The 14,826-nt window shown below is 37.8% G+C and overlaps 1 protein-coding gene across 2 annotated transcripts in view; it reads left to right on the top strand.

Moving 5' to 3' along the window:
• Positions 1-14,826, top strand: part of MAPK11 (mitogen-activated protein kinase 11) — a 31,126-nt gene that overhangs the window by 5,011 nt on the left and 11,289 nt on the right. For both annotated transcript variants that reach the window (XM_030238098.2, XM_050969684.1), the window contains exons 2-6: positions 8,223-8,352; positions 9,287-9,345; positions 10,439-10,550; positions 12,766-12,795; positions 12,928-12,975. In XM_030238098.2, coding sequence (XP_030093958.2) covers positions 8,223-8,352; positions 9,287-9,345; positions 10,439-10,550; positions 12,766-12,795; positions 12,928-12,975 — 379 coding nt within the window. The remainder of the gene's footprint in view (positions 1-8,222; positions 8,353-9,286; positions 9,346-10,438; positions 10,551-12,765; positions 12,796-12,927; positions 12,976-14,826) is intronic.

Genomic DNA, 14,826 nt, shown 5'->3' with positions numbered 1-14,826 from the left:
TGAGGATGGTATAGGTCTTTACAGGCTAAATGCACAATCCCAGGCACATGTGGATTTTAGTGGACTCCCTTTGGACTGCTTTCTGATCAAATCTTTTGTTTTCAGTATAAATACAGGGGCTGAACTTCATCTTACAAATGGTTATAATTATTGGAAACTTTTCCCACAACACTGTTAAAATACTGCTGTCCAAGATCTGATAGGAGTTGTCTATTTTTGGTAGGCAGCGTTCAGAAGGGAAGCACTGACACCTGTCTTTAGTTGTGCGGATACTTACAATGGACCCCTCTAAGCATATTGAAACACATGCTTGAAAACTGAGATGAAGGCTGATATGAGACCCCAGTCAGAGGTAGGACAGCCCTTAAAAGTCAGTATATGTAATAAAAATACTTGGAAATAAGGCCTTGAAGGTGAGGTTGCAATGGAGAGGAGAACTAAATAAAAGGGGTTGCATGGTCAGTGTTACCAATTAGAAGGAGGATCTTTGCAGCAGTATTGCTGGAGTGAATGGATGAAAATAAGCGAAGCAACAAAAAATATTGCAGAGTGAAAAAGACCCTCAGAGGAGCATAAAGAAATAGCCATTTGAAATAAAAGCACAGTGGGATTTGCAGCTACAAAGCCAAGGAAGGTCAAGAATTTAGGAATTTTAGTGAAAGATACATGAAGGGAGACAGAAAGGTGTTTCTGAGCACTGGCTGGGAAGGCATCAAATAGGGAGTGTATTGAGAGTGGTTTTGTGGAAAACTAGGGTGGAATGCAGATTGCTTGTCCTTCCTTTGTCTGGTTTCATCCTGAGTATTTTCCAGCTGTTGGAACAGTGTAGTTAACTGACTTGGGAAGGGAAAGGGAAGCAGGATGATAATTAGTGGTGTCAAGGTCCCTATTTTAAATGAGAATGTCTAATAAGACTTAATGAAGGAGGTGTTTGTGGAGAAGGATGAGAAAGGCTGGGAACTGCTGTGACAGATTTCTGTGTAGGGTGTTGTCACTAAGCTTGTGGAGTAGCTTGGGAGCAGATGACATGAGTGTGCATAAGAAGAGTGATAGAGATGTTTGTAAGAAAGGTGAAAAAAAGACAAGTTTAAGAAGTGGGGACTCTGTATTGCACAGGTTTTCTTTCACAGGGAATTAATGAGATCTTTTTTAAAGGAAGGGGAGGCATAGGATGGTAGAGAGATGAGAAGCATGAGGTGAACCAATTGTGGCAGAAAGGCAACAAGGGTCATGGAATGGCAGCTTTCTGTGTGGCTGTAAGAATACATTAGCAGATGGTTTTATCTGCAGGTCTCCTCCGTCCTTACTTCAATATATTTTTTATGATACTTACCTTCCTGACTACATGAGGCACAGTGGCATAGCTGCCTCCTTTCCTGTCCTGCTGTCAGCCATGATTACAGTTGGGAACACAGTCCCTGTCCCAAAGACCTGAAAGTCTTAGGGCCTGGTTGCTTGCTTCAGTACAGCTTCACAAGGACCTGCTTGAATTTCGGAACTTATTAGTTGTTTCATACCAAAAATACAAAATCTCAATTCTGCCCATACAGTCAGGAAGGGGGAGCACATTTCTAATCCCTATGTAACCTGGGAATAAATTACTACCGTTTCATATTTTGGCTGTTGTGGAGAGAGGAAACAGGAAATGTGAAGGAGAAGTGGGGGGAGGAATAGGAAAAAGAAGAACAAAATACAAGTGAGATTTTGTCAGTATGGATTTGTTTAATGTTTTTGAAAGCACTGTTATTTTTCATGTTCAACTTCATATCCAGATTAACTGCAAGCATTTCTAGCTGAAGCTTCTAAGCCCACAATATATAACTACCTGTCAGTCTTTTTTTTTTTTTTAATACCGAATGGAACACATTTGTCACTAGCAGTGTACTGGTTTAGTGGCAGCTGACTGATACTCTTGTTTACTTACTGACATTGGGCTCAGGCTATGTAGAATGCATGATTATTTTAGTATCCATGAGCTGGTTGCACATGCTGAGGAAACTAACAGCTTATGACCCCAACCTTCTGTACGTTTTTTTCACAACCACGATTTAATACCTCATTCCCACTGATATAAGCTGTACTGTCTGTAGCTTCACCTAAAAGAGTGTGACTGCTCCTCAGTAAAGTTATTTAAATTTTTAAGTCATTGTGGAGGCACAGGAGACAGATCAAAAAATAAAATATGGCTTGTGGATTCAGGGGCTGATACAGCACTTTTATGATCATGTTCCATTGAATGAAAACTGGTGATGTATTCACATTAACATGTGGAGAGTGATTATTTTTTAGTATTTTCAATGTCTGCTTAAAACAAAAAAGCAACATACTTTATGTTGGTTATAGAACAATTATGTTGCAAATGTAAGAGATATTTGTGGGTAAATAATCTGAGATAATTAATAGTCATTGTACTAAAACCAAAACCATTGATGCTACTGCTCAGCATGGTGTGTTGGAATAATATCCAAGTGAGGGGATGTAATTTTTACAGTACAATAACCTGTCATCATCAAGCAAGTGGGGTTTTTTTGTCAAATGAGAAGACCAACATGTAGTTTCAGGGCTTCCCATTACATCTTCTTGCTGTTTTTTCTTGCCACCATCTAATTTTTCTTTATGCTTTCCTTTTGATGCACATATATATTGTGATTTGTGTGGTTTAGCAAACAAACCTTACAGCTAGCTCTTAGGGGTGAAAATCACCAACATGAACATGCAAAACAGTAACAAAACATTTATAAATAAGAAAAAAATTAATCATTTCCAGGGTTTACTTCACTGCCTAACTCAAAATGGCTTTGGGTTGCTGTTTTCTGTTCTCTTGCTTCACTGCCAATAGCTGGTATGGTCCTTTGTCGGTATTGGATGGATGCTGTGTGTGCTTTTTTTCATGGTTACTTCATATCTCAATAAAAAGTAGGTTTTTATTTAAATTAAAAATAAATAAAAATTTGTGTTTAAAAGAAGAACAAGACAGGTAAATCCCAGAAGACAAAGCTCACAAACTAAACCTTGCAAATAAAAAATAAAATCCATGTTGTTCATGTAATTACGTTCTTTCACTTAAATGACATTTATGAGAAGTGTAAAAAAGGGTTGTTATTCACTGTAGTTATAGGAGCCCAAATTACATTAAATTACTAGAAAATGTCCCAGGGCAGGGTTCCTGTGGTCCCTCTTTTCTATCTTACTTGCCAGTGCATGGTGCCGTAAGGGCTGCCTCCATCAGTGAAGAGATTCTCTGAGTCTTGGCCCTTCTTCAGTCCTTTCCCCTTCAATACCTGCTCACATAGACCCTTCTGCCACTGTTACTTGTTTTTCTCAATAACTTAGCATCTTCCAAATTAAGAGTGAATCTGTCCACAAGGAAGTTCATGTCAGCTCCAGTGGAAGGAGTCAATGGGTACTTGAAAGGGTGCTGAGGTCTGCAGATAAGAATTCAAAATTGTGAACCTCTATTTTGAACATAAATTGCATTTTGGGTGTTTTTCTTTGTTGTCTTTCTCTTAACAGTTACATGTAATGGGGAATTTTTGCATGTTTTGGAGGAATGTGACCCAGTGAAGGAAAGAAACTCATGCTGCAGTGAAAGAAACAAAAATAGAATCCTGGAACAATATGGGGAAGCACCAGACCCGGTGTCCCTGTCACATGTTCTTGTCCAGCATTCTCTCCAAGTTTTGGTATAGTGTGTCCAGCCAGTTGTCAAACTTCTGATGATGTAAAGGTAACAGCCTTGCAAGCTGAGACACTGAATTATATTTTTAAAAAAATCTTGAAAGTTAGTCTTCTGGTTTTTGCACCTAACCCCAAATCAGTTGCTTAGGTTGCATATACCTAAATAATTTGTACAGCTATAATGCTGAAAGACTTGGTAGACAAACAAAATCTTGTGGTTATCCAGAGTGATGGGATGGAATATTGTCTGACACAGGTAACCTACAGCAAAGAGGAATGTTGCTAGAGACACCACACTGGCACCATGTACAACCAGCTTTGGGCCATGCCTTCATTCTGCATCCCCTACATCTAGGCTGGCTCCAGGAATGAAGAGAACTTGTAGACTGAATGCTGCATTCAAGATGAACTTTTTCCAGGCATTGTGGGTAGTGCTGTGCCCAGCTAGTAAGCTTCTCTGAGCCCAAAGCATTAGGAATGTCAGGGACTGGCTATAGTTCAAGGGGACCAGCTGATCCCGGGAAGGACTCTTCCTGCATTCAATACTGGAGTTTACTAATTTGGATACAAGTTGGCTCCATGTGTGATTTTCAAGATCAAGCTCCTACAAACAGCCCTCCAGCTGCTGAAGTAAATTTGATCCCAAAGACTGAGTAGCCACAGGTGAATGGTGTGCTTCTAGTCCCAAAATCCCCGAGGGGTCTGAGCCGGCTGCACACATGAATGGCCTGTCTGTCCAGTTTTACTGCTCTGCAACCACAGAGGGTAAATTCTGGATTCTAGGGAAATTATTATAGGTACACCATAGTTATAAAAATCAGCTACTAAAATCCATATCTCATCAAAAGTTATAATGTTATCTTGAGGCTTGAAGGTTATCTTGAGGTTAAAATCCCATGCTTTCTGCCTCTTGAGTTTTTGGACTGCAGAAGTTCAAATTTTACTCTGAAATCTTAAGAACTGGGAAAATGTGCATATAACTAAAAATTGATATTGCATCCAGTGGAACTTCAATAGAATTATTAAATATAGGAGTTGACAACACTAAAAAGGTGAGTCTAATTTAAGCAATGATTGAAAATCACACTAAACCAAAGTCTCTAATCTGTGTGAAAATGATGCCATCCCAGCAGAGTAATGGCTTTTTATCCTTGATCTTGAAAAGGAGAGACAGCAAAAAATGTGTCATATCTCTGTGGGGTTCTGGGTCAAGAGTGATCATATCTGAAAAAGCTATTGCTATGATTGTTACAAAGTTGTTTCTTGTTAGCTAAAAAGATAGTGGTAATTCTATTTCTTTCTAAATTATGATGGAAAGTCTGTCTAGAGCAGTTATTTGGCATCATGATTAAATTTTATTATATTTTGTTTCAATTGTTAAATTGTTCTTATGTCAACACATAAAGTTTACTTTTTCTTTCTGAGGTGGAGGTGGATAGGAGTGAGCAGGCAGCAGTGTGGCATTTAGTTGCCAGCTGTGGTTAAACCATGAAAATAGGCCTCTATTTCTTCCCTGTTAAACCAAAATAGTTATCAGCATGGGTCTGGGGTTTTTTTAAAAAGACTTTTTATTCATTTTAATCATGCTGGTTACAGGCCCCCAAGGAAGGATGTACAGGTGCCAAGCACAGGTGTGCCTGTATTTTTGCTTTGACTGGAACCACAGATGTCCTCTCCAGAGACTTCTCTGAAATCTGAGCGTTCATGGGGAAATCACAAAGAAAGGGAAGCAACTCATCCTTCCTTCTATCCACCTAACAGTTTACTCAGTGGCTGATGAGGGATTCAGGGGACAAACTAGATTGTAGCTATGATGATATAATAGCAAGACAGAGAGATCTAGTCTAAAAATGTGATCACAGAGGTAGTAGCAGAGATCACATATGCAAGTCCTCCTTGAATCTGACAAACAAGACAGTTCAAACAACATGAACCATATTTTTGAATGCTTTACTGTTAATAACTTGAATTGTGATGACGATAAACCAGGCAAGGAAGGAGTCTGAAGGCATTAGCTCTGATTATAACTTTGGTTAGCTGAGTGTGGAAGTACTCATTTAAACCAAGTCAGTCCCTGGCCTGTGCAGCTTCGATTCGTGATTTCCTGTTGGAGGTGTCAGGACTCAACTTTCACTTTTCCCTTTTCACTTTTCCCTTTTCCTCCTCTCTCCTTATGTGATACCATCTTTGGTCTAAAAAGCTGCTGTCATAAGAATTACTGAAGCTAAAAAGATTGTGCTTTGTATCATCTGAAAGCTTTGCAGCCTTGAGTCATATAGAAGATAAAAAGCAATTCATCTTAAAGATCAGTGGTTTTTAAACGACTGAAACTCACATTTGAAGTTAGAATTGGGAAGAGAGTGATGTTTATCATGGGCTTAAAATCTAATTCTTCCTAGCCTTCCTGTATAATGTGTACAGTATTTCACAGACTGGTGCAAGCATGAGTGGGAAGGCTTGTGAATTACCAGAAAGGCTGAGATGTTAAGCAGACTGCTGTTTTGAGCAGTATTGTTTATTTACCTGGATAAACATTTACTTTCCCCCAAAAACTGGAAAGACTGTAGTCAGTGTGCATTTGTGAGACTTGGCAGTGTTCTCCAGTGGCTTTGTTGCCTGTGGCTAAAGACAGGGCAATTACATCTAACCTTTGTTATATTAGAAGCTAAGCATTGGCTTCCTTTTTATTTCTTTAGATTTATTTGTGCAACCTTTATGTTTTCCTTGTGGCTGGTCATGTGGAATTTAAGATATTTCTGTTGTCGGTTCTTCTCACACTGTTTGTTCCTTGAGCTGCTCCATGTATTCAATTCACATATCCTGAATAACTCAGTCCCTGCCCCACTGCTGGAATGAGTTTCTCTGTTGTATCCCTTCCACCCACTCATCAGAGTGATATCAGTCTTCTCCTTCTTCCTATGCATTCTTTCTTCTGCTCAGGAAATGCTCTTTCTGAGGTGCTCAGCAAAACCACAGCACTCTACACCTTTAAAACTTGCCAGAAGATCAGCTTCTGTGATGCTTGCAAAGAACTAGCTAAGTAATCTGCTTATCTATGTCATTTATCTCATGAGTGACTCCCTCCTCCCATAGAGCCTGCAGGAAACTTGTTAATTAAATCTATTTGCTTCTATTCTGTCTTTATGAAATTCTGGATTTGCCTCGTGGAGGTTGGGTTAATTCTAGGGCAATCACCTTTTGGATGCCACTGTTCTTCCTGCATGTTGATTGTATCCTTTGTTTCTTCTGATTAGAAACACCAGCTTATCCTGCAGAGAGAGGCTTTGCTCTTCACTTGGCTCTTTGTGACTTTAGCATAGCACTAAATATGTGTCAGAGTCCACCTGTGTGCAGCTGATTGTAGGCTCTGTATATTAATTTGGAAGCTACTCCAGGCACCATCAGTGTTTTTTGTCTCTAGCAGGTATGTTCTACAGCGATTAGTGGGAGTGTTTAAACACTGTGCAGAATAAGTTAATAGCATTTTATGTGTCTGCTGACTGTTGACATTCTACTCCATGCATTTTTCATGTTGTTTAATTTTTGTGTAATTCCAAAAAAGTTCTGTAATAAGATAAATGTGTGGGAAGATTCTTGATTTGTTAGCACTCTCTAACAAGTACACATAGTGTTATCCACTCTTTAAACTGAGAATTTCTAGATATTTTAATTGAACACAATTACCTAATAAGTAAGAGTAACAACTGAAAGAAATATTTTTCTTCTTAAGAGGAAATTACAAATAGTATTTTTATAATTGTGCTATGTAGTGTAATGAGGTAATACATACAGGGATCATTTTAGCCCTGTGCTACATATCAGACATCATTTATTTGTGGCTTGTGCTTGTCATGTCTTTCTAATGCCCAAAAAAAGGAGTCTCCCTTGCTTGCAAATATTGAGTATATATTCTAGTGTCCTCTTGAGCAGGGCACCTCACCTCCATCTGTGGGACGTTAAGCACATGCTATGGATATGTGGGCTGCAGTATAAAATGTGCCCATTCTTCACTTGTTGGGAAACGCATGGGCATGGTTATGTCAGCATCCTAACTAACTTGATACCAGCCTGGGGACATTGTCATCTATCAAGCTAATGGTTACATAATAATTAATATTCATAGATACAAAGGCAGTGTTCCTCTAATTAGTAAAAGTTCCAATTTGCCCAGTAAGAACAGGCTTCAGTTTGAATCCCCATATTCCCTACGAGCCCTGCCTTGGAGCTGGAGGCTGGAGCTGCAGAAATGGAGCTAATTGTCTGGTTACTTTTCCTGCCATTTGGGGAAAGGGCTGCCTGGGGATGAGTCCTGAACAGTACCATAAGCATTAGTAATTTGCTAGATGGAAAACAAGGGACCTGTGTTCAAATACTCAGGAGTTACTGCTGACTAGCACCCTGGTTGCAGTCCCTGAGCAGAAGGTGAAAGAGGGTAAAGAAAGGGGTAAGGACCCTCAGGAAACTGCAAGTTCCTTCAGTGAACTGGTGGAGAGCTTTGCTGTAGAACATGCCATCATTGTGGACTTTTTCTTTCCCTCTTTCAGCTCAGCTTATGATACCAAAACAAGACAGAAGGTGGCAGTGAAAAAGCTTTCAAGACCTTTTCAATCACTTATCCATGCCCGGAGGACCTACCGGGAGCTTCGGCTGCTTAAGCACATGAAGCATGAGAATGTAAGTGGAGAAAGAGTTCTTCCCTTTGGATTGACCTTACAAAAGTTTACAATATAAGCTTAATTTCAGTTAGGTACAGGCTTTTTCAAAAAGGTGCATGCAACTGTCTAGCTACCTGAGATACCTGGACCTAGACACCTTAGGTGTCATGAAGTCACTGAACTTTAGAAGCTTTCAGCAACACCCTGCATTTTTATTTTAAAAAGATCTAATTAAATATTGAAGGTGAGGTTAAAGGAACTCAAAACAAGTCATTGTACTCTTCTCTAATAAAGTAATAAAAATATTCTATTCATTACTGTTGAAACATCTTGAAACATCAGCCCAGGGAAAAAAAAGACCCCACACCTCAAACCTGCTTTTGCTGAATGTGGATTCTGTTGAGAAATTAGGGACAGATTAGTCTTGTTGCAATTGACAACAGTGTAATAGCTAAATGAAAGGCAGTAGACCTTCAGAGCTCAGATAACTATGTACTGGCCTAAGTTTATGTGGTAAACAGTTGATTTCAGTGGAGCATCCACTTGCTTAAAGGTAGCTTGATGAGTTAAAGCCTGAATAAAATATGGTTGATTGAAAAATATCCTGAAGAAAAAATTAAAAAGTTAACAAAAACAGACCAAGAAAACTCATGAAGGTGTGTATAATCTAAAGTATAACAATTGTATAAGGCATGTGTCAGCTTTTCTGTAACGAGACATTACTTCTTCTGCCTTTATTTTTTTTTTTACTCTTTGTAATTAAGATTGTAATTAGGATGGCTGAGGTGATACTTTTATAGATCACCTACTATGTCAGTTTTCAGTATGACCATATGTCCTATTTTTGTAAGTTTCATCCTGAAAGTGTTGAGCACTGTCAATGCAAATCACATGTTGCTTTACAGGTTTGTAAAAATAAAATGTCCCTTCTTTCCCCTTCTTCCACCTTACAGGTTATAGGACTGCTTGATGTTTTTACACCTGCAACATCAATAGAAAACTTTAACGAAGTGTAAGTAAAATTTCTTTAATCATTCTGACTAAGTAAGTGATCATTCATTACTAAGTAAGTGAATACCATTCTGCTTTTAAAAAGGAAGAACATACATTTCTAAAAGACTTTCAGCCACAGTCAGCTTTGTAAAAATCTTTTTACAACATTTCCACAAAAGAGGAGGCAGGGAGATAGACCTCATTTTTGTACTTTTCTAAAAGAAAATTTAAATTATTCAAATTAGATTAAAGGTATATGGTAAATTATTTAATGCTGCATAAATGCCAATAGACTTAAAACCTTTTCAGTTCAACTGTGTGTTTGTAAACTGTGGATTATTTGTTCATACATAGATGGCAGAGTTCAGGAATGCAGGAAAGTGTTCTGTTAGTTAACTGAGACAAGGTAAATGTAGGCTAGATGCCTGGCTAACCTAAAACCAGGTATATTTTGGTGTGACTCAAACATACGATTTATGCTGATTTCCTTTTGGTTTACATATTTGTATAAGCACTTAAGTAAACAATTTAGCAGAAGAACTAGTAATTAACATATTTTTTGTCTCTGTGGAAATTAGTGACCAAACCCCTTTGACTCTGGGGCAAAATTACACAAATGGGAATTGGGTATGACAGATGCATGCTTCTGTTCCAACACTGTACTTGGAAAAGAATCAATGCTTCTGCAAAATTTGTCAAAAAATAAAAACTTCCAGTGGGAACAGAGAGGGAAGTTACACAAAACACTCTTATTTCTGCCACTCTAATATTTCCCTCCATCATCAGATATTCCAGGGCCTTGCAGGTCCTGTAGTTTTGGTGGCTCAGGCTGCCACTTTGATGTTGGGTGAGGCTTCCTCTTCATTAAAAAATATGTTGCATGTGTTGTGGAGAAAACAGAGATAAAGGCTTCTAATATACTGCAAGGATTTTTCTTTTTAATTATAATAAGTCTCATGGTAGTGATTGCATTATTAGAACTCACAGCTGATTTAAAGGATATAAAATATGTTAATAGACAGTGGAAAAGGAACTTCCATGGCCTGTGTGGATACTCTTCTAGAAGAATTTTCTGTGTTGTTTTTTTTTTTCCCACTTCTGCATTTTCACAGATATCTTGTGACAAATTTAATGGGTGCTGACCTGAATAACATTGTGAAGTGCCAGAAGTTAACAGATGACCATATACAGTTTCTCATCTATCAGTTACTTCGAGGTCTTAAGGTACTGTTTGAGTCCAGGAATCTAAATGTTGTAGTAATGAGTCAGCAATCTAAATGTTGTAAGCACTGGATGGTTGCAATGAGCATACTTTAAAGCTTTTTTTTTTTTTAGTGTCTTAAAAGTGCACATATAGCAATAATTTATCAATTATCAGATAATTTTTCTAACCAGAAATAAATTCTCAAGTCTACCAGTGTTTACATGCACAATACATGTGAATACTCCCCTTGAAAGTTAACTTTGGATCAATGTCTATTTCAGTTTCTATTGCAGGACAATAGCATGCTATATAATGTCTCAAAAATTCTGAATATGAAATGGATAAAGAACAATATGGAAAGTAACTCACATTTGTGCTTTGAAAGACGTGAGGCACTTCAAAAAACCACAGTCCTGATTTCTGTAGAGAGTGTCATGTGGGTGAAGAGATAACCAAGTTAGTTGGGTCCTTTGGGAAATATTGGGGAGTAGAAATTTATCCCAGCAATGTTTGATGCTGCACACAATCATGTAGGATTTAGTCTGCCTGTAAAGTCATTATTTCCTTTAATCATATCAGTAAAAATTTATACACTTTAATAACACAGGCAATTGGCAATGAATCTACAGCAAATTTTTTTTCCAAAAGAATCAAAATATGTATCATTTTGCTGATATTTAATATGTAAATGTCTATAAACAGAAGATGTAGGTAATGCTTCCTGTTACTAGGTGCTAAGCTTTTTCTCAGACCAGTATGGATTTTCCCAAGATAAAAGCAAACAGAAGAGAAAGGTCAGCAGCTTTACTAGCTAACTTAACAGTAATTGATATTTTAGACATGGAAAATAATGTGTTTGAAAGCAAGCCATGGTAAATACTGGCTCTGAAATATACTTATTACATGATTTTTAGCAAGTCACCTTGTGCCTGAGACAGTAATTCTTATTCATGCATGCAGATTCCATCATTCTAAGTACAGATTTTAGTGACTTAAAATTGCACAACTGAGCCCTTAATTGCTTTGTCTCATTTACATTAGTTAATATCTTAGTTAGGAAGATGGATTCTGGCATTAATTATCCTGTTTGTGGTTTTGAATATAAGTCTATGTTGTGTCAAAGATAAATAAAAGTAAGAATTGTGCTCTAAGTGAGTATTAATTTCAGAAATGCACTCAGGTGTATTTCTGTCTCCATTACAAAGGGGAGAGGTTGCTGGTGGCTCCTCTCTTCTGGAATTGAAATTCTCATGAAATTCTCATGTCTCATTAACAAAAGAACATTTGATGCTGTGTATGACTGCTTGGTGGCACCAGGAGGGGCTGCTGTGATTGTCTCAGCAGAGCAGGGACACGGTTCCTTCTGTTGGTAGCAGTGTTTTGGCTTTCTCTTCATTCAGCTGCTTGCAGCTGCTGTGAGAAACATTGAGAGGTGGCCCTGCCTTCTGATAAACTGTTCTTAGGTCTGGAACATGAAGAATGCCCTTGTGTTCTCTTTGGGTTTTCAAAGCTGCTATAGAGTTTTTTGTATAATCCCTTCTCCTGAAAAAGGTGAATTCACCTCTAGAGAATAGAAGGTTTTCAAGGCCCTGCTCATGCTGGTTGATAAGATCATAGATAAACTGGCTGTTGATCCTAACTAGAGAACAATAGGCAATATCAGAGTAAGCTGTTCTAATTTTTTTTATTTTAAATGTTTTATGTAAAATAGCAGACCCGCAAATAGCCACTGAAATACCACTTTGAAAGTGGACCTGAAGTAATGCCTTGGCTTAGTATTTTGGTATTTTGGTCACTGACCTGTCCCAGAGTGTAGGTGTGGCTGCTTTCACCCACATCAGTGTTCAGAGTATGGGAAGGTGACTTATATCCTGTAGAAGTCAACCATGCTGCTCCCTAGGCCACTGATTTCATTAGCTGATCAACATCCAGGGAAGGCTGGAACAAATTCCAAATTGGTAAGGGACTTTATACAGAAGAATCACTGTGAGTGCTGCCTTTCATGGTAGAATCTAGTCTTCATGGTTACCTTTCTTGAAATATCTAATTCTGGATAAGACAAAAGAGGGAGGTTTTGAAGTTTGACTTACCTCTGATCTGTAAAAGTGGTATGAGTAAGTATTTTCTGTATATAAAACAGTCAGTCTCAGAAGCAAAAAACCAAGACGAGTAGCTTTGACCTCCCTTCACCTCTAACTTCAAATCTTACCCTTTTTGTTTTGTTTTGTTTCACAGTATATTCACTCAGCTGGAATCATCCATCGGGTGAGTTCAGTCTTTGAGGTAATGAAAATGAATGAAGTGTGTCCCTCTGCATCAAACGTGCTGCTAAGACATAGTTACAATATATTTTAAAAGGCTGAAGTAGTACTTGACTAACTCTGTGTTCTGCTACAGGACCTGAAGCCCAGTAACCTAGCTGTAAATGAAGACTGTGAATTGAGGGTGGGTATCATGCTGTTGTGACAAAGAGTGTTGTAAAAACTCTCAATATGACAGTTTTCTAAGAAAACATTAGTTATCATTTTATGGTCCATTCCATTAATTTCAGCTGTTTGCTACTTGCCCATTTCTGTGAACATGTGTTTTTTCTCAAATGTTAATTTAATATGATTACAAGTATCTTTGCAAAATCCCTATGTACCCCACAGATGGGGTACATAGGGATTACATAGATAATAGTTTGGCCCCTGAGTGAGTACTTAATTGAGTATATCTTGAGAGTTTGACCTGTGATATGTATCTGCATCTACCATGTATAGATGAAGCCTTGTAATAGCTTTCATTTTTGGTATCTATAGAACATCCAAGCTAAATTAAATGATGGTGGCAACAAATATACCAGTATTGCCAGTTACAGACAGTAAGACAAACCAACAAAAACCCCCAACCAACCAAAAAGAACCCTATAATCCTTGCTTCCCAAATGCTATTTTGATGTACACCTCTTTATAAATACAACTCTTGGTGTGTGTGTGTGATATGATACTACGTAGTAAGCATGAGACTCTGGAGAAGGAAAAGATGTCTTGTAGCTTTCTAAGCCTTTAAGCTTAAGAATGAGAAGTTAAACATTTCTCCATGACAGCCAGAAACATCTTTATTCCTGTTTCTAAGACTCTGATGTAATCACTTTATCCCAGCTGCAAGGGATTTAAGAAAAGACTCCAAATACCACAAGATCAGCAAAAAGCCACAATAATGAGTAAGAGCAGTGCAGTTAGGTTCTTGCACTAATCCGGATCTGTGGTGAGAAAGTGTAGTTCCTGTTTGATTTAGTGACTCTTGCAGATGCTCAGCAAGTTTCATGATCATCTCTTTAATGTCTTCATGCATGTATGTTCAGCATCTGTGAAATTTTGTGGGTCATCTGTGTTTGATCATGTACTTTAAAATGTGTACTATATTTTTGTACTGGAAGTAAAGGAGACTTTTTCTGGTTTTTTCTCTTATTATGAAATCTGTGCAGCCCCCTGTCTAGCATTTGTTACACTGCTCTCTGCTTTGTTTATATTTATAGCTTTACTTCCTCAAATTATTTTTAATAGTACAAACTAGTGGATATTTCCAAGTACTAACAAAAAGGGAATAGAAGCAAAAAGAAGGAATGTGTGTGTGTATGCACATTTGGTGGAAGGGATCAGCTGTTAAGGAAGAATATTACCAAAATCCTTTTAAAAATAAGGGCATTAGTGTTTGAGCTTCACGCCATTATCTGTGCTTGTTTGCCTTCTACATTTTTCTTCATTTACTTAAGAAATAAATTACGCTTTTCAACTATACTGGAAGTAAAGATATTAATTGTTTATATCTTAATATTTTTCTTAAGGCTTTTTATATATTTTAATTGGATTATAACTGAGGAATTTTGAAAAATACTCTTGAAATTTTCTTATTCCCTGTGAAAAGGATTAGCCATCAGCATAATAAATAATCCTGGATCTCATCACAGGAGACATTCAATGATCTTAGTCACATTTCTCTGTGAAGAGATGCTGGCTAGCTCAGGTGACTGACAAGAGCCCTGAGGCTCAGATGATACCCTTTCAAGGCAGTCTCTCATAGAGCTAGGTGGGACATAGACTAACCAGAGAATAGAACAGAAAGCAATGAAATGAGCTGGGAATGTTCAGTTGAAATAACTTCCCATCAATGTAAACTTAGCAAGGGAAAGCATCTGGAGGGGAACACTTTGCAATCAAGCCTCTGTGTACATAAACAGAGGTCGTTTGTTTTGGTGGTCAAGTTCTACTGAAAACAAATGGACTGTGATTTAAATTTACATTGTTACACAGG

Source organism: Serinus canaria, chromosome 1A (assembly GCF_022539315.1).
Source record: "Serinus canaria isolate serCan28SL12 chromosome 1A, serCan2020, whole genome shotgun sequence".
In the NCBI taxonomy this organism is placed as follows: Eukaryota; Metazoa; Chordata; class Aves; order Passeriformes; family Fringillidae; genus Serinus; species Serinus canaria.
The sequence above is the reverse complement of the archived record's forward strand: the minus strand, read 5'-3'. Positions and strand labels throughout refer to the sequence as shown.